This window comes from Cantharellus anzutake (assembly GCF_015039405.1).
Source record: "Cantharellus anzutake strain C23 chromosome Unknown EI90scaffold_66, whole genome shotgun sequence".
Lineage (NCBI taxonomy): Eukaryota > Fungi > Basidiomycota > Agaricomycetes > Cantharellales > Hydnaceae > Cantharellus > Cantharellus anzutake.
Window position 1 is genome coordinate 250,195 of NW_024067016.1, and position 18,674 is coordinate 268,868.

The 18,674-nt window shown below is 49.7% G+C and overlaps 2 protein-coding genes across 2 annotated transcripts; both read left to right on the plus strand.

Moving 5' to 3' along the window:
• The first annotated feature begins 12,077 nt into the window (after positions 1–12,077).
• Positions 12,078–13,073, plus strand: EI90DRAFT_3077066 (ribosomal protein S16-domain-containing protein). Its single transcript, XM_039061708.1, has 2 exons — positions 12,078–12,700; positions 12,793–13,073. The coding sequence occupies exons 1-2, from the start codon at positions 12,371–12,373 to the stop codon at positions 12,922–12,924; spliced, it is 462 nt and encodes a 153-aa protein (XP_038911104.1). The 5' UTR covers positions 12,078–12,370; the 3' UTR covers positions 12,925–13,073.
• Positions 13,074–14,141: 1,068 nt separating this feature from the next.
• On the plus strand, positions 14,142–15,821 carry EI90DRAFT_2935827 (uncharacterized protein; the record flags this gene model as incomplete). The annotated part of the gene is made up of 4 exons (XM_039055149.1): positions 14,142–14,598; positions 14,668–15,301; positions 15,380–15,609; positions 15,682–15,821. The coding sequence occupies 4 exons, from the start codon at positions 14,142–14,144 to the stop codon at positions 15,819–15,821; spliced, it is 1,461 nt and encodes a 486-aa protein (XP_038911105.1).
• Between the last annotated feature and the right edge of the window lie 2,853 nt (positions 15,822–18,674).

Consider the following 18,674-nt stretch of genomic DNA (forward strand, 5'->3'; position numbering starts at 1 on the left):
AATCCGCGATAGAACATGGTGCAGAGTGCCCCTTCACCGAAATTATCCAATTTGCCCACATAGCGGTTGAATTCAATCACGTATTTACCAACTCGCTGCCCATCCTTCATCGTGAGGTTGAATAACAACTCTTCAGCCTCGCCGATAGGGTCGTGCAGGCCGAAGTTGCGCTCTAACTCGTGCACAAACCTTTCCCAGTCGTTCATCCAACGTGGTTCTCGACCTAGGTGATGATGGCGGAGGAGGTCAGGCTCGAATAAGTCAAGGGCCAGCCCTTTTAGGTATGACACCGCATACAACACCTTGTCGGATTTGTCGGGGAAGGCGTAGGCTCAAGTTTTGAAATTTACTTCGCATTGAATGAAGAACGTGCGGAGTTTTTTAGGGTCTGATCCGTCAAACTGGTCGGGTTTGTGGACTTTTTTACAGGGGGGTTCGCGGTGTGGAGGCAGAGGAGGTGGTGCTGGTGGTGGAGGTGTAGGGATGATCAGGCGGATGCTGCAGGTAGTGCGGGTTAGTTCCGAGATTGCTCTGGTGAGCATGAAGTTGACTTTATCCTTCAGATCGACTTCCTTGGGATTGATTTCCTCAATGTCATCCTCACCATTGTCTTCGGTAGCTGCAGCGCCTGAAGTCCTTCTCTCAGTCACCAGCGGTGGTGGAGCCTGAGCTGTTTCCTCACCCTCGTTACCACCCTTAAAGTCGTCGTCCAAGTCGCTTTTGCTAGCATCTTGGCGTCGCCTTCTCGGGGTTGAGGAGTGTGGGTAGTACTCATTGCCTGCCGTAAAACTCTCAAATTGTCTCTCCTCTGTCCTACCTCTTTCAAATGGTGTACTAGAGCTGTAGTCTCTATAAGGTATCGTAGAAGGTCCTGCCACAGCATTCCTGACCTGCAAGCGAGTCATATGTCATGACATCATAAGGGCGTCAAGAGCGATAGGGAGTTCGAAATACTGTCAGAACTGTGCGAATCTTCGCCGATGGTAGCCATAGGTGACCGAGCGTTGCCCGCTAGTGGTACAGGCATCCTACTGTCAGGGCACATACCCCGACTTAGCCCGGACCCGGACCCACATCCGGACCCGCTCCACTTCCCGCGCACTTCCTGCACCGCACACTCTGCGCGCCACATGATCCGACCCCGGATCCCACCTCATGTGACTTCCGGGTATCCCCGGAAGTTTTCGCCATATTGGGCCACTGTGGGAAAGTGAGAAGTTAACCTTCTTCTCACTTTCTTACCCACAGTAGGCAAGTGTACTTACTTGCCTTTCTATCTATTACACTTTCTTACCCACAGTAGTGTTATTGTTATGGAAATGGACCTAGAATCTTATGGTCCATGACTGTAGACAATCAAACCTTAGCCCCTTCAACTTTATTTCTTTGTCAAACCCCATGCCAAGCTTTCCCAGTTACAAGCTGTATATAAGCGCTAGGGAACTGAATAGGGAATAAGTCGCCAGATCTTGTGGAGATTGCAGGCAGAGAAAAGAAGGAGGAAAACAAACAAAGAGCACATGTTCAACACAGCGAAGGTCAAGCGTGACCTTCGCCGCAAGGTAACAAGGTGCGGCGAAACATGGGACAACAGGTCGTGGCACTCTGCACCACTAGGTCATTCAACGACAATTAGGAGAGGGGTTGTGGAGAGGTGGCGGGAAGTGGTTAGACAGCGACGGGCAGTGAGCGGAGTGTGCAGGGAGTGTTCGGGCGTGGGAGAAGGTCAGGGAGGAGGTCGTCTGGCCCTGGGGAACGCCGGGTCGTGACAGTAGTGCAAAAGTGGCATCTTAGCACCTGTATAAATACCAGGATCTGAGTTGACTGAGTGGTCAGTCAATGTCAGCCTTTTGGCAAAGAGGCTCCAGTGTGGTCCTGGTCTGGCCCGTCTCTGACAGTCACATGAGGTCCACCACATCACCCTGCATACAGCCGCAGTCACCCAGGTGTCCCCGTGGGGGATCCCGAGGGTGTATGCTGCATGTGCGCACACTAGGTTGCACCCTAGAGCCGTCTGGGGTCGTCCGGGGCTAGGCATGTCGTGTGCACATCACGGGCAGGTTGATAATACATGGATATAAGGGAAAGGTCGTCCATGTGAAATAGAAATAGAAATAGAAATAGAAATAGAAGTGGGGGAGGGATAGAGGGGGAAGGGATATGAAGGAAGGGTGCAGGGTGGGAGAAGGGGTACTGGGTGAGGTGGGCCTGGGTGGAGGCGGGTCAGGCGGGTAAGGAGATGTATAAGATAAAGGCAATGTAGAATACACTTGCCTACTGTGGGTAAGGAGATGAGAAGGAAGCTAACTTCTCATCTTCCCACAGTGGCCACCATATCAGGAAAACTTCCGGGGATACCCGGAAGTCACATGAAGGGGTAGGAACCGGGCCCGGAACATGCGGCGCGCGGAGCGTGCGCGCGTGCAGGAAGCGCAGCAGGTGGAAGCGGGTCCGGACACGGGTCCGGGTCCGGGCTAGTCAGGGTGTGTGCCCTGACACCTGACAAGTCGTCTGTGTAAGATAGAAATAAGAATAGAAATAGAAACAGAAATAGAAGAGAGGTAAGAGGGGGGAAGATGTTAGACACTGGTCCAGGGTCGGCACCGAGGGTCACCGTTGCAGGCCACTATAGGCCACGATGGCCATGATGCTGCGAACAAGGCCCGGGGGTAGGGCATTTGGCCTCAGCAACTCTAAAGGGAGTGCTGTGCCCCCTAGCTGTCTCTTGGCCCTCATTTCAGACTCACTGGGGTTGCCTTGTTGGGGTCAGGACTTAGGGGTCGTGGTCACATCGATATTAGAGCTAAGGTACAATAAAGTATCATACTGTCACGATGGACAAATCCTGGGGCTCCGTCAGCGGCGAACCAATGCCAATAGGCAAATCCGCTGACCCAAAACCCATCCTAACCAGCCCCCAACCCCATGTCTGGCCCCCTGCCTTACTGCATGAGACTTGGCCAATAATCAGAACCTAGACCCTGCCGGTATTCCGACCTTACCTCCAGTTCCTGAGCCCTTGGCACTCCCAGCATTCAGTCATGCCTGCCTTGTCTCCATCTGAACCACACTCATCGCTTCCTGCTATGTGGTCACAGCCATGCCCCGCTTCCGTGCATTCCACACCCTCTGCCCACTCCGCACCCTCTGCCCACCTCTGCACCCTCTGGCCACTTCTGGTTGCCCTTGACACCTCTGGTCAGGTCAACACTCCCACTCCCCTCTGTACCTCTGTTGGCCTTCATGCTGTCCTTGTGTGACAGTGCTGGCAGATCAACCTCTGTTTGCAGACTTGTGTCGGCACTGCACCGACCCCGCTTATTTGTGGACTTGTATCGGTGCCGCACGCTGACCTCCGCTTTTGTCCTCTGGTCATTTTTGTCACTCAGCAACATAACATTCATTCCCTGCCGAGTGCCTATTATGTTCACCCCAATATTGGCATTTGATCCGTGTGCTATTGCACTTTCCTATTCATTCATTTAATCTGTCAATATTGGTACTTGATCCGCTTTGACTTTATTCATTCATTGCCTCCCATTTCCCAGGTTCTTGTCCTTGGTTTAGTTTGACAAGTCCCCGCTCATTTCCGCTTATTTCCACACCGGACCGACTGGTCCCTCTTTTGATTTCTCTTATCTACTTATACCTTGTAAATACTTTTGGGGACCTCAGTCTGAAATCAACTAGAGTACCCCCCCCCCCTGTCTGGTCTGAGTCCCTCCTTCTGCAAAGGGGGCTTCCCCCCTCTGAGTCCGCGCTCCTCCTACAGGTCCGCTCCACCTGCAAGTCTTGTTTGAAGTCCGCTGTAAGTGTCAGTCTGTAAAATATGGGATCTCCCCCAAACGTCAAGCTCAGGGCACAGCGCTCCACCTGAGTCGCTGAGGCCGCGATCCCACTCTGTTAACCTTGAACAGCACTTCCGGACATGCCGCATATTTCCGCCTGCATATCCGCGCACGCACTCCAACAGACCTCTGCATCAACTCCGACCTCAACTCAGACAGAAACCCATTCCGTCTTCTATCCACATTCTGACAGTCTGCCTGACTATGACAATCTCCCAGTCTCTGACAGCATTCCAGATCTCTGACACATACAGGATATATATAGGAGGAAGAAATGAATGGAAGCGGACCCGGGCCGGAGGCCGAAGGGTCCGGAAGCAAACAAGAATAAGGAGCGGGGTTGGCCGCATAGCGGCCGGCAATGACCGAGGGTCAAAACAAACAATAACAGATAAATAAAGGAAAGAGTGTAGGGCCGCAATAGCAGCGATGGTATCATAGCAGCGCTGGACTCGGAGTTGGGCCAGAGTCGGGCGTGGGGATGATAGCAGCCCTGTAGGGGCCAAGTGGGTGGGGTAGGGGAGTCACGCTGGGCACAGTGCCAGAGGCGGACTCAGGGTGGGGAGGTTGGTGCAGCAGCGGGGGAGTCGGCCAAGTGTAGGGGAGCCTAGGGGCAAGCAGGGGAGTGAGCAGGGGGTCCTCAGGGAGGATAGGGCTGAGGTCGGGGCTCGCACTCACGCTCACATAGTGGGAATGGGCTCGGGCAGCATCGGAACAGGTGGGGAATGGGCCAGAATGCACGGTGAAGGAGAGAACGAAGGAAGGTCAGTTGGGAGGTTCAAACGAGACCACCACCAAGCTGTTCCCTGGTTCTTTAGTTAGGATGGGGAAGTGTACTAGTATTGTTTATTGTAAATATAGTACCAATCCGAGTGTTTTGGCTAATTCTATTTTTATGGGTTAGTTTTAAAGTTTCTGGGAATTGACTTACAGATAAACCGAACCCTGCAGAGCTGTTTCTTTATTGAAGTTTCCTAATTTGTCTAGGTGTAATTCTGTGTAGCGTTGTTTAATTTTTGTCTTATTTTATTGCTTGATTTAACAGTAGCAAAATAACTGTTTTGTGTTTACACTTTGAAATCTGGAGTGTTAACCAGCTCTCCTGTTGAAATATCTACTTAATATTTCTCTCCTTAATTGCTGCCTTTTACTACAGTGGCAATCTTAACTGTATATCACTTTTTCGCACTGGAGTGACAACCAGAAATGCTTGAGAAAAATAATACTCTATTTTCTTACTTCTCTAAGGGGGGGCGAAAAGTCGCAGAAAGGGTCTCCCTTTTATACTCCTTGGGTTGCCTTCCTTTTTCACACTCTACCTTCTATTTACAGGATTTATTTACAGTGTATTTTTCTCAAACTGAATAAAAATGAAATTTTCATGCTATAGTTCTACTGCGCTTTTGCTGCGCTGAACTGCGGTTCTACTGCGGTCAGACTGCACCTAGAATCCTTATTGTCCTTCCTCACCTAAGCTATTTTAATGGTTAATTAGAATTTGTCTGCGCCGCATTTGCCACAGTTCCCTATATCAAATTCCCCATATTTCCCATTAAGTTCGCTATGACTCGGTCATACTGAATTCAAACCTCGCATTACTATGCGTGCGACTGTGCTGAGACCTTCAGCTGATTTATTCCAATTTTATTTAGTGACATTTAGTTAAAAATGAGACTGAAATGATAAATGAGTGAATTATTCAGGTTTAAAACTGAAAGAAAAAGTTGCTAGTAATCAAAAATTACTCAAACGAATGTGTTATAGCTCTCTACTTCATTAGAACATCATTCCCTAAAATTCCCACCATGGTCCGTCGTAGTTTAGTAGTTTTCGTGAATTTCGTTCATATTCCCTGATTCCCCTTTGTATTATCACATCCTAATCCTCCATATGTATTGTTCGTTGTTATAGTAGGTCGTCCTCGAAGATATCATATTTTTATGTATTTTATTTAGGGCTCTAGACCTCTTGAAGCTGTCTTCCCGCATGTTTTCAGGTTTCTAACTTCATGTCCTTGTATCTCATTCATTTCTGGATGTTTTCTCACGTTCTTGGTATCATAAATTTTCATTTATTCCCACCTTTCCAATGGTACTAAGGTTGTGTCCTATTTCCCTGTATTCGTTGAGTTAGCAAAGTTTCGCGCGCACATTCGGTAATCACGTGCATCATTCCCATAGTCGTTCGTATGCGGGAGCCGTTTTCGTTTAGTTGTTCGGGATTTATGATATGTGCGGGTGTTTATTTCTTTCATATGGGCTTCTGTGATTTATTTCAGATTTTTCCCTCATGATCTAAGGTTGTTTTGCACTTTTCGTGCTTTGTTTTGACCGGGCTCTTCCTTATTTGGACGGAAATTGGTCTTCGCGATCTGCCAAAGTGCGGATCTCAGTTCCGACGGCCGGTTCCCTGCGCATCGCCACCCTCACGTGTCATTACACATGATGCAGATTCCTATATTCCCGTTATGGGTATAACTTCACAACGGCTGGACCGTTTGGGCTGAGAATTTGCATAACTATAGTTTCCCATTTTTAATAATTTCTGTGTAAATTTCGTTGTATGTTTTAATTATGGATCCTATGCAAACATCGTCTTGTCCCTGAGCTCGGACTTTTGATGTCGCTATTCCCGTTATTGGATATCTCATTAACGCATGATCCTTTTATTATGAAAATTTGGGAGGATTAAGATTAGATCCCTTCCTTTCTAATGGGCCATCAAGCTTGTCTCGGTCGTTACTAGTTAATCTTCGCACTTGCTTTTTAGACATTGTCCTCGTTTTGCAGGAGTTTTAGTCATTTCTCCGTCGTTTATGGGTAGTTTCCCCTGTAATTACTCTCATTGGTTCCGTTTGGGGGACATCTATATTTCCTATTATAAACACGACTTTGACTTTTGCATTAGTTCCTGAGGAATCTTTGTTCCGTGGTACTTCCATCCTTGCTACGTGTGCGGACATGGGAAAGTAGTTTCCGTGGAGGTTCTCTGATTATTTTTATAGTCAAATCTTGGTCGATTGTCCTAATTCTTGGTTTAATATTTGCTATAAATTCCCCCGAGAATTCCGTCTCGTTGATGGTAAGCTTGAAGTATTTTTGTTATTTTTCTTTCTTTCGATTTATCGTGTATAGTCATAATAATTCGTAAAAATTCGTAAAATTCGTTAAAATTCGTTAAAATTCAGGTCCTTCTATGTTCTCATATCTACTTGTCGTATGAAGTTTTGTGATTTATCTGACATATTTCCATAATGGGTTTCCATAGTGTGGCCGTTATTTCTCCTACAACGGCCATGACAGAAAGAAGGACATGGGATGAGAGAAGAGGAGGTACCAGGTGAGGTGGACCTGGGTGGACCCAGGTGGAGGTGGGTCAGGTGGGTGTGCCCTGACAGGTACCTGGCATCAGATGCATCCAGGCTACATGTCAGGGCATGGGAAATGTTACCATGACTTGCCATCAACGACCGTTAAGGTCCGCTGCTCCGGCGTAACAACCTGTTAAAGGCGGGGGTGACAATCATGGCAAAACAGGGTTTCAACTTCAACAACTCATTCGTGAGCGTTGCACCTCGTACTTGATGCGGCCCCGATATTTCAGAAGGCAGAGGGTGTGACTGAGTCGGACAGAGAGTGCAGGGGGTAACCCTAGATGATTTTCGAACTGAAGTACGAGGTAGTATACAACCGGTATTTAAGTATAACAGAATGAATAGAATTGTTATAGATATAGGCTAGAATCTTATGGTCTGTGGTTGCAAGCAGATGGACCCAGGACCTTCCCCATTTTACTTCTCCATCAAACCCCATGCCAAGCTTTCCCACTGGGTTTTGGTGCTGGCTGTTAGAGATGGGCGGAAACGGACGACTCCGGAGTGGAATCGGAGACTTAGCGTGGAGGGACCTTGGCCTCAGCGACTCAAGCGGAGCGCTGTGCCATTGCTGTTTGTCCATTTGGTCCTTAATTTCACAGTAGGTGAGCAGGAAGTCTCTTGGGGGCATTTCAGGTCGATTTCGGACTGAAAACAGACGAGTATGTACAAGCGCCGATATATAAGGAAGGGGCAAAAGCACAAGGGGAAACAAAGGGTGACCGAATCGGAACGAAGACGTCCGAACGGGAACAAAGGGTTAGAGGGAGCGGAGCGGTACCGAAGGTCATAGGGCAAGACCTGTGATACATCCGAAAGGAGGTAGAGTGGGCGAGGCCCAGAGGGGCAGGAGGATGAGGGGAAGTGGGGGTGATGACTAACTGGCTAGAATAGAAAGAAGCAGTAGTCCAAATAGGGATGAGGGGGAATTGCGAGAAATACATTACAAACGGCGAGAGTGCCGGAGGCGGTCCGCGAAGCTTGGGGGTTGCGGAGCTTACGGAGGTTACGGAGGCGGGGTTGGAAGTCCGAGGAATATTGGCAATGGTGTTCACGTAGTATGAGGTCACCAATGCAATGGACTAAGACCGAGGTGGAGTCAAAGTCCGAGGTATGGACTATGACGGAGGCTCGGAGTAAGGTACGAACGGTGTCCGAGTGTGAAGTACGGAACAGCGGTGGATGGTCGTAACTTGGCAGAAGGGTGGCGGAGGAATGAGAGAGGGGAAGGTAAGGAAGAGTAGTCAGGTCCGAAGGTGGATATCGGAACAGACGGAGATAGCGTAGGGGATGACGGGAGGGTGGAGGTGTGGTGAGGGGGGAGCGGAGTTGTAGGAAGGGTGGCGAGTAGGGAGATGTTCGGTCCGAGATGAGTATCGGAACGGACGGAGAAGGGGTCGGAGAGGTAAGAGGAGGGGTGTGTTGCCGAGACCGAAGGTGAGTATCGGAAAGGCAGCGGTAGGTTATGACTCCGGAGGTGAAGAGGGTGGAGGTCCGGAAGTCGGGTCGGGGTCGGGTATGCACGGATATGACACTGGCTGGGGGATTTGTTGAGTTTCAAGGGACTTCCCTTGACCATTATGACTTTTATATTAGACAGTTAGAAGTCATATGATGTGTAAGGCAGATGCCGAAAAATGTTTTCTCATTATCGAATACATAACCCAAAAACCTTGTACTGCAATTGTAACATCCTCACCATTGTGCCACCACTGTAAACTCAACCTGTAACCTTGGAACCATGTCCACCTCCCTATTCATCCTCTCCATGACGAAACCGCAACAAGGAGGGCATTCCCACGCCCAACCTCCTGCTGCCCGCTCCCACCAGTCCACCAGGTGGTTGAGCAATCACTCCCATCCAACCAGAAGTTCCCTATCAGGAACTGTAGCCTATCCCACCTCCTTAGGAGAGGGATATGGTCCAGGCAGCTCCAGGATGCCTGGCCACGCACCCGCAGGTCCCACTTCCCACGGTCACCCACTACCGTGCACTGGTCCACCAGCCCGCTTTCCCCAACAACTCCCACTACCGGTACGCTCCCATGAGCGCCAAGTCACCAATAGCCACCAACTGGGTGACTCCCTTTGGGAGTCCCAGTATCCCTCACTACCGGCACGCTCCATTGAGCACCAAGTGTCAGGGACTCGTCCAGGGTCGAGGGGGTCCGGGTGTAGCGTCCTGGACCGAGAGCCTGGCGGGGGGTGGATCGGGCATGCGTACTGACAGGCCAGATGCGGGACAGTGGTCCCTGGCCACTTAGACTGAAGTGGAAGGTTGGTATTATCATTAAAGGAGAGGTATTGTACTACTTACCTGAAGTGGAAGGTTGAGAAGAAGGCTACTTCTTCGGTTCCCACTTCAGGTTCGTTTATATACATGCGGCTTGGATCACATGACGGGTGCCACGTCACCCTCGCACACAGCTGTAACCACCCAGGTGTCTCCGTGGGAGATCCCGAGGGCATCCGGTGCAGGCACGCGTGCTGGGCACAGCGGGAGGTCGCCCGAGGTGCCTGGGCCGGGTACATGGTGGGCGCGCTGCAGGTGGGTCAATGGTACATTGATACAGAGAAAGTCGTCCATGTGGAATAAAGGGAGAATAAAGAAGAAGTAAGATAAGGAGAAACAGAAGAGGGGAGGATGAGGGGGGAAGAAGGGAAAGGGGGAGGAGGTAAGGAAGGGTGGACTGGCGGGGTACCGGGTCAGGTTGGGCCGGGCGGAGCCGGGTCAGGCGGGTGTGCCCTGACACCAAGTCACCGTTAGCCAAACACTCCCAGCACACCCGCTACCGGCACGCTCCCAGGAGCGCCAAGTCCCCGTTAGCAGACAGCCAGGTGGCTCCCTCAAGGAGCCCACATCATACTCGCTACCGGTACGCTCCCAGGAGCGCCAAGTTACCGTTGGCCAACCCACAGGTTGTACTTCCGTACACTCATCCTATTCCACTCTCCCTCCGATGGCTATGCAGCCACCTCCATTAGTGAGTCGAACGGCTCAGGTTGGGTTCCCTGGAACCCATTCCTGTAACAAGAATTAAGTCGCCAGATCTCACGGAGATTGCAGGTGGGCTTAAGAAGGAACGAAAACAAACAAAGAGTGTGGGAGAAGGATGGCTGTGCACGGCCGTCAAGAAAAACAAGTGTGATAAGGAATGACTCATAGGCCCATGATGGGCCATGGAAACAGGTAGCAGTGGCAGGGAAGGGTGATGGGCTTGTTCAGGCAGCATCGGGTGGGCAGCGGAGTTGATGGGGTCAAAGTGGAGGAGGGTGAAGGTGGGGGGGGGGGGTGTTAGACACTGGTCCGGGGTCGGCACCGAGGGTCGCCTATGTGGGCCGCTATAGGCTGCGATGGCCGTGATGCCGTGAACAAGGCCCGAGGGTAGGGCATTCGGCCTCAGCAACTCTAAAGGGAGTGCTGTGCCCCCTAGCTGTCTCTTGGCCCTCATTTCAGACTCACTGGGGTTGCCTTGCTGGGGTCAGGACTTAGGGGTCGTGGTCACATCGATATTAGAGCTAAGGTACAATAAAGTATCATACAGGATATATATAGGAAGAAGAAATGAATGGAAGCGGACCCGGGCCGGAGGCCGAAGGGTCCGGAAGCAAACAAGAAGAAGGAGCGGGGTTGGCCGCATAGCGGCCGGCAATGACCGAGGGTCAAAACAAACAATAATAGATAAATAAAGGAAAGAGCATAGGGCCGCGATAGCGGCGATGGTATCGTAGCGGCGCTGGACTCGGAGTTGGGCCGGAGTCGGGCGCGGGGATGATAGCGGCCCTGTAGGGGCCAAGTGGGCGGGGTAGGGAAGTCGCGCTGGGCACGGTGCCGGAGGCGGACTCAGGGTGGGAAGGTTGGTGCAGCAGCAGGGGAGTCGGCCAAGTGTAGGGGAGCCTAGGGGCAAGCGGGGAAGTGAGCAGGGAGTCCTCAGGGAGGATAGGGCTGAGGTTGGGGCTCACGCTCACGCTCGCATAGCGGGAACGGGCTCGGGTGGCATCGGGACAGGCGGCTAACGGGCCGGAATGCACGGCCGTGACAGGGGGGGTGATCACCTGACCATGGGAATTGCCGGGTCGTGACACTACAAGTGTAAAGGGAAAGGTTGTCTGTATGGGAAAAGAAAGAAAGAAAGACAGACAGACAGACAGACAGGAGAGAGAGGAGGCAGCCATGGCATGGTGCAGGGCTGTAAGGTCGGTTGAGGTTCCGACCTTGGTGTTGACTCCTGCTATCCTCAAGCTGTCAGGAATTAGGCAGTATAGAGCTGTAATTTCGACAGGGGAGGAGAAGAGTGAAAACCTGTTTCACCCTTCCCCGCAATTTATATACATTGTTTACATCGAGAAATAAAGAGTAATAAACAATGAATAAAGAAAGCGTGCACAGCACACATCACCACACATCCATTCCCTACAAGGGCGGTGTGCCCTGACACCCGATCACTTACATTCACATCTGATAAGCCACTGATCTTGCCAATCATACTCCCTGTATATAATAATCCATGTACATTTCCCTTAGATGACCATTTCACAGAGTTTAGCATAGTGAAAATATGAGTTACAATGAAATCAGCATGGCCACCATGTTAGAGCGGATTTTGATTACATAAGCGGAATGCGGAATCAACCTAGGTTGCCCCCACTGGTATCCTGCCTGGAGTTTTGAAAATGGCCAAAAAAAAAACATTTATTTTGTTGCTACACAAATATGAGGTCATTTACAATGTCATACACCATGAAATGACATTTGATATTCCTATTGTAACAGTGAGCTAAGGCATTGTGATTCATTGAAATGCGTTGCAATGCATTGCAACGGGCATCACGTGATGCAGTGGATTCCGACAGCTCTCACACTCTTTGTGCCGCAAAAACTACCAGGCTACAATTGTTATGAGGGTGCCCCTCAAACTGGATGGCCGAGCTTGCATTTGGATCCGATGAAGTCCCACGGGGTGACGATTTCTCACGGGGCAATTCACAACGCGCTTTCCCACGGACAAAAAAAACGAACCCCCTCTGTAAACAAACGCCTCGCAAGCTCGGCCAATCGATCCCTACACGTTAACCTTCCCAACCGCTTACTGCATTTCTTCCCAAGTCCCGAGGGAAATCTGGAAAAGAAAAGGAAAAGGAAAAAAGAATGCCGGTTCGGATACGTCTTGCCCGTCCACCTCAACGTACGAAGCTCACAACACATTACAACATCGTTGCCATCGACGGTCGTAAACGTCGAGACGCAAAACCGTTAGAAGTGTTGGGTGTTTACGACCCGAAGCCTAGGATACCTGAGGAGGTGCTTAGGAGACCTTGGAGAGTTGAGGATGAGCTTCCTGGGAGGAGGAAGGCGCCGGAGTTGGAGAAGGCGATGATGAGGATGGAGAAGAGAGTGGAGTGGAGTGCTGAGAGGATCAGTTATTGGTTGAGTGTGGGGGCTCAGCCTAGTAAGACTATTGAGGAGTTATTGGAGAAGGTGTGTGTGTGTGTTTTTTTTTTCTGGTTTTTAACCTTTGGTTTTTTTTACTTTCGGGGGTTGGTTCATATTGATGGTGTTGTGTTTGATAGGGAGGATTGATTCCTGCGAAGCCGAAGCCTCAACGGTCGCCTACGCTACAGCTATCCTCACTTGCCAGGTCCATCGGGGAAGAACCAGGGGCTGCATCACCGCCGTCGACTGGAACAGGACCTCATCCCTAATCGTTCTGGCTATGGACGTACATATTCACTGCTTCTCGCATCCAACATCATATTTCACTTCTTCTGCCGTGAACCAAGTTCCACAATGTATCCATTGGCACCAACCATAGGTGCCAGAAGAAATGCAACCCCAGAAAGTAAAGCATGCAGCGGCCTGCAAGCCTTTGCCGTTGGGGGTGGACCTATCGTGATTAATGTGTAACTCATCAACCGCAACTTGTGGTTTAGCTTGAACTCTGTGAGCTAGGGTTTTCAGTCTCCCCCAAGTCCGCGCAGTGGCTCCGTACGCGTCCTAAACGCGGACGGGAAAGCTCAGTCGCTTGGGAATCCTTTGTCCGGCTTCTATGTAGCATGACCTATGACAAGATCCGCTAAACTTAGACTTCGTGCGAGTATTCACATAGGTCCGCGCAAACTTCGTAGTACCCCCGTTGGTACTTTGAGCCGGATACATACTCATGTAGAAGTATAACCGTACAAGTGGTGCGATTTAACCCCAAAACGCCGTAGCTGCATGGCAGGATTTTTAAAAAAAAATACATAGCACGGCCTTGTACAGTACTGAATCTACTGATTGTGTACAGTGTGACCCATTAACGTGCCGCTCCGTCATATGCCACAGAAAAATGCTTGTTTGCCATAGAGGCAGCTGGAGTCCTGCCTACATGTACAAGTGGTGGGTCAGTGAGAACTCGAAGGAAGAAGCGAAGGGACGGGTAGTAATATTGGGCTCGGGGGAGTTACAGTAAAGGGTTTGCGCATGAACCTTCCTCGATTGATCGGCTGCTTGCGTCGCCAAGGCTTTGGCGCCAAGACGCAAGACGTACCAAGGGGCCGGAAGAAGTTCTCAGTCAGGTGATGATTCCGAAAAGGCTTTCTCCGTCTCCCCATCCTTTTCCTTGAGGGGGGGGGGCTTCATATACTACAAAGGGTGCGCCAGCGCCGCGCGAGGGATAACGCTCGTGTTCTTTGAGTCTGCCCTGTGGAGCCTTCTATCATACTTATTACTACCACTTGTTGCAAGATTCGTTTGAACAACTGTATCTATAGCTGTCAATTTTTTCCCCAAGGAGTTTTTTTTTGGTGGCTTTACATAATGTACAGTGTGGCTTTTGCGAATGTATCACCTTGTTTACCGCCAGCTACATAACATTGACGTGGCGACGTGTGCATGTGGCTGATCACACGTCACACTCGAATGGAATATTATTGCTCACATGAGACAGTACACCACTAGTTGCGTTCTCAATCGGCGGCTCTGTTCTGTTGTGTCTCCATTTCCCGTTGCCACTGCTGCCAAAGCAGCCAGAGCCCTGGCCCCACTCGTCTCTAGTCCTACTGCTACTACCACTGCCAAAGTCCTCGGACGTCGCGGTCTCCGTAATTCCGTCATCGCAGTACCTCCTCGATCACACCCTCAATCGTATCCTGGATCAATCCCTCCTTCCATCCAACTCTCGCTTGAAAGCGATGCTTTAGCCATCCAATTTAGTCCTACCGAAAGAGTTGTTCATCGATTCCCTTACACATGGCTCCGAGATTCGGATCCTCAACTCGTTCATTCGGCTACGAGACAAAAACTTCATTCATCTTCTCAAGTTCCGCTTGATGTTGGTGAACTCCCTCTTAAGGCGGAACTTACGGAAGATGGAACTCGTGTGAAGATCGTTTGGAGTCGAATGGAGGCTCAGACTCGGACTCGGACTCGGATGACGGTCGATCATGGGATCGGAAATACGAAAGAGTGGCCAAATGAAACGGAATTTAGCGTTGAGATGTTAAAGAGGTACTCTCATTTGACGCTCGAGGATGCGTTTCGTCATGCGATCAAACCTTTCCCTTGGACGAAAAAGGAATTGGTTCGATCGGATGATCTAACAATGTCGTACGGCAGTTTGTGTATTTCAAAGGATGATGATGCTGCTGTTCGTCGGGGGATCGAACAATTGCTCAAATATGGGATATTGTTCGTTGAAGGGATCCCATCTGAGGAGACGTCAGACGAACGATGCGAAACGGGAAAACTTGCTAGAATCTTTGGAATCGTTCGGGAAACGATTTACGGTCGTTTGTGGGATGTCGTCTCTCGTGGTGAGACGAGTCGGAATATTGCCTATACGAATTTAGATTTGGGATCACATATGGACCTGGCCTATTGCGAGAATCCACCTCGATATCAGGTGTTACACATGTTGAGGAATACGGGAGTTGTGGGAGGGGAAAGTATCTTTTCGGATGGGTATCATGCGGCGTATACGTTACTGGAAGAAGATCGAGAGGCGTTCGATGTGCTTTGTCAACGACCGGTTGCATTTCAGTACATGAACGAGCATCATCATTTATATCGCGAACATCGTACGATCCAACTTGCCTCTTCGTCTATCATCCCTTCCAACTCACCCCTTGTCGCTTCCTATTCGGATACACAACCTCAAGAGCAACTTCTCCCGCTTAGCGTAGTCGTACCTGAAGTGGCGTACATCAACTATTCACCTCCTTTTCAGGCTCCGCTACCCCTTCACACAAGTCTAGATTCGCGATTTTTACCCGCTTTAAAGAAATTCACAAAGTTACTTCACACGGACGATCGGTTATACGAACGAGCGATGAAGCCGGGTATGGCGGTTATTTTTGATAACAGGAGGATCCTGCATGGGAGAAGGGAATTCCAAAGTCAGAGTCAGAGTCGGAATCGGAATCGGAATCGGAATGGTGCGGGGGGGAACGAAGAAAGTAGTGCTTCTGGAAGTTCGGAAGGGAACGGTAGCGTAGTGGAGGAAGAATTGGGGGTTCAAAGATGGTTGAAAGGGTGTTATCTGGAAGGGGACGTTTTGTTGGACAGACTTCGTGTTATCAGGGATGGTCGAGTGTTGGGTGGCGCAAGAGGGTATGTATGATTATTATTAAGCTTGGTAAGCACAACATGATATGTAAGCTGAGTTAGGGTATGTACGATATTCCTTGAACGTAATATGCATGTGCTAATCTCGCCTCTATGTAATTAAGCTTCTAGATAATTTGGTTGTGCGCGGCTTATATTTTATGCCGTATGGGGCTGTTGTGAATGTGGCGCAGCTTATGCATGCAGTGTTATACGCAGTGCCTTGTAATTTGTCGACCACGTCGAATATCTGCACCGTTTGAGTAAGCAGGGGGGGTATACTAAGGGGCTCAAGCACTGGGTTGGGAGGTCCACATGCAGATAGGAGCGGGCGATGCCACATACATACACACATGCGTGCAAGTGCAAATGCATCCGCAGCCGGGGGAACTATATTACCGAGGCCAAGACCCGGACGTCGATTGAGTGCGGCCGTCGGGATTCATGTCCGGTCGACTTGTCTGATGCTTCCCATGTCCCAATTTGGGAACTGCGCACGTGGAGAGGAAGGGTGTGCTCATTGAGCGTGAAGTGCAGAGCTTCTGGTGCCGCGGACATACGTGGAAGACGTTGACCCCCAAGATGAGATGAGATTGACACGCGAAATGCAAAAACCAAACAGAGTATTCGCTGCAGGGTCCCGGCTCTTCGTTCTTGCGCAAGCCACCCACGCCTTTTACTTTTGACAGATAAATAAAGTGGGGCAAGTATGTAGTACGCGGCGTCGTAGTATGTAATACGCGAGCCCGCACTGATGACTTTAATTGGTGAGAGCTTCGGATTCTGGCCGGCATCTGGGTTGTTTGATCGCATAGTGCAGTCAATTCTGGGGGTGCTTCTAGTGAATGGAACCCCACATGTGCAAACGCGTACTAAGACTTGTGCGGCTTTTCGAATTCCTTCGTACGGTCGCGTCGTATATAATCTATCGATCATTATCATATCATATCATATCAGTTTTCAGTCATCTCAGCATGCAAGTCCACTTTATACCTATGCATACGTGGTTTTATCCTTATCCCACCTGTCCCTTTCGGCCCTTTCGTAGTACTACGGCCGAAGGAGCTCAGGCTCGGCCCGGCCAGTGTGCATGCACAATGTTGCGGTAGTGTAGTTATAATGCGCCTGTTCGGTCGCGCGCGCGAGATACTAACGCCTTCTAGCTTGGCCTGCCAATCGATCCCTATCATTTGGCCCCGCCCCCGGGCCCAAATGAAATTATCTATAACAGAGGGAAATGCTCCAAGTGGGACTGGGACTCGGCAACGTTGTCCGATATATGCTTCGAATGTGTATATATGTGTGGTACGCGCGTTCAATTCAGGATCAAATTGTTTTGGTTTGGTTTCCAAACGAGTACATGACGATCTTTAGATTTGCCATCATTGATGCTTAGACGCACTTTGTGTTATCCCCAAGTAGTGCTAGCTATGGTTAATTGGCGCGAGAGGATAGAGTTTGTGATAGGATTTGGAAATTAGTACATCGATGATCATTATATAACGCAGGCCGAGTTAGGTACCCTCGATCGCATGTATGTAACATCTGATGGCACTTAGGCTTCCTCTTCCAAGTGTTTACCGTATCTACAGCTAGTGTTCAGCTAGTACTATGAGGCCACTGGCATTGCATGGCTCATGTTGTACAGGAGCCGTGGGTGTGCCCTTTCGGCCACAAATTGGTGGCTCCCTAGCTTGGCGTATCTTTCTTTTGGCAGCCAGAGCCGCTTGCGCCCTTTCTCGATGACAAATACTGATCAAGTTAGGGGCTACTATACTATATAGCATGTGGTTGCGCGCGTCGCTTGGCACTAGTACTAGTGGTGATGGATGGCTTTCGGGTTTTTCACACCCATGCATAATCGCGCGCATTCGATAATGCAGGGTTAATTTACTCACACGTACTAGGGGCGGCCATGTACTCGTGTGCGGCTTTCCATTGCCCGTATCCTCGCAACTACCTTAAATACTGTTATCGTTATCGTTATCGTTATCATATCATATCGGTTCTTACAGTCATCGCAAAAGTTCGCAAGCCGCTGTTGCAGTTGGGTTTACACGCGCAAATTCTGTTCTCTCTGTACATATATACATACCTATGGTTCCTATTTTTTTTTTCTCCTTCCTTCCTTCATTCTGTTCTCCCGTCTTTTCCTTTTTACGCTTTCACATGCATGGGCGGCCTGAGGGGATCAAACTCAATGAACAAATGTACGACACTTTTTTGCACACTTTCTGCACTCAGGCCAGGGGCGGCGCTTCTGCATGCACACACACACATATCCACACAAAGCGGAACTATTATATAACCAGATTTGCATTTTGTGTGGCATTTTGTGGCAGCTACCGTGTCGATCGATCGATCACGATAAGATGATTCTTCCATCCAGCCTCCGTCGGCCTGCAGCCACACTGCCGACTCAGACCCCCCCAAGGCTCACGAGTAGGTGCATAATAGCTTGACTCTTCTTGCTCTTTAATTTCAATTTTAAAGCTTTTATTTGCCTAGGTGAACTTATCGATATCCCCAACTGGAACTGAACTCGGCAGCGTCGTCCCGGATGTTATGTACATGCACAGGATCGATCTCACGCATAATGGATCGATTTGAGGCCCTTTTTTTCGTTGGAATATTACATACTGTGTCTGGTACCTTATGTAGTGATTGTGCAATAATGTGCGTGCCGACTGACATAGGGGAATTGATACTGGTCCCTAGATAATAGTGTAGAAATAGCATGGGGTGTACTGTTGGCCGGATCGACACTGGACTTGTGTATATTCCGATGGTTCGTGGGATAATGAAAGATGAGTCCGACTAGACCCCCTCTCCATATATACATGATCATGCCGGGAATTCATTTGGAGAT

Coding starts and splice junctions, on each gene's coding strand:
- EI90DRAFT_3077066 (XM_039061708.1), top strand. CDS start 12,371: ATGCCGGTTCGGATACGTCTTGCCCGTCCACCTCAACGTACGAAGCTC. Junction 12,701..12,792: donor TTGAGGAGTTATTGGAGAAG/GTGTGTGTGTGT, acceptor TGTGTTTGATAG/GGAGGATTGATTCCTGCGAA.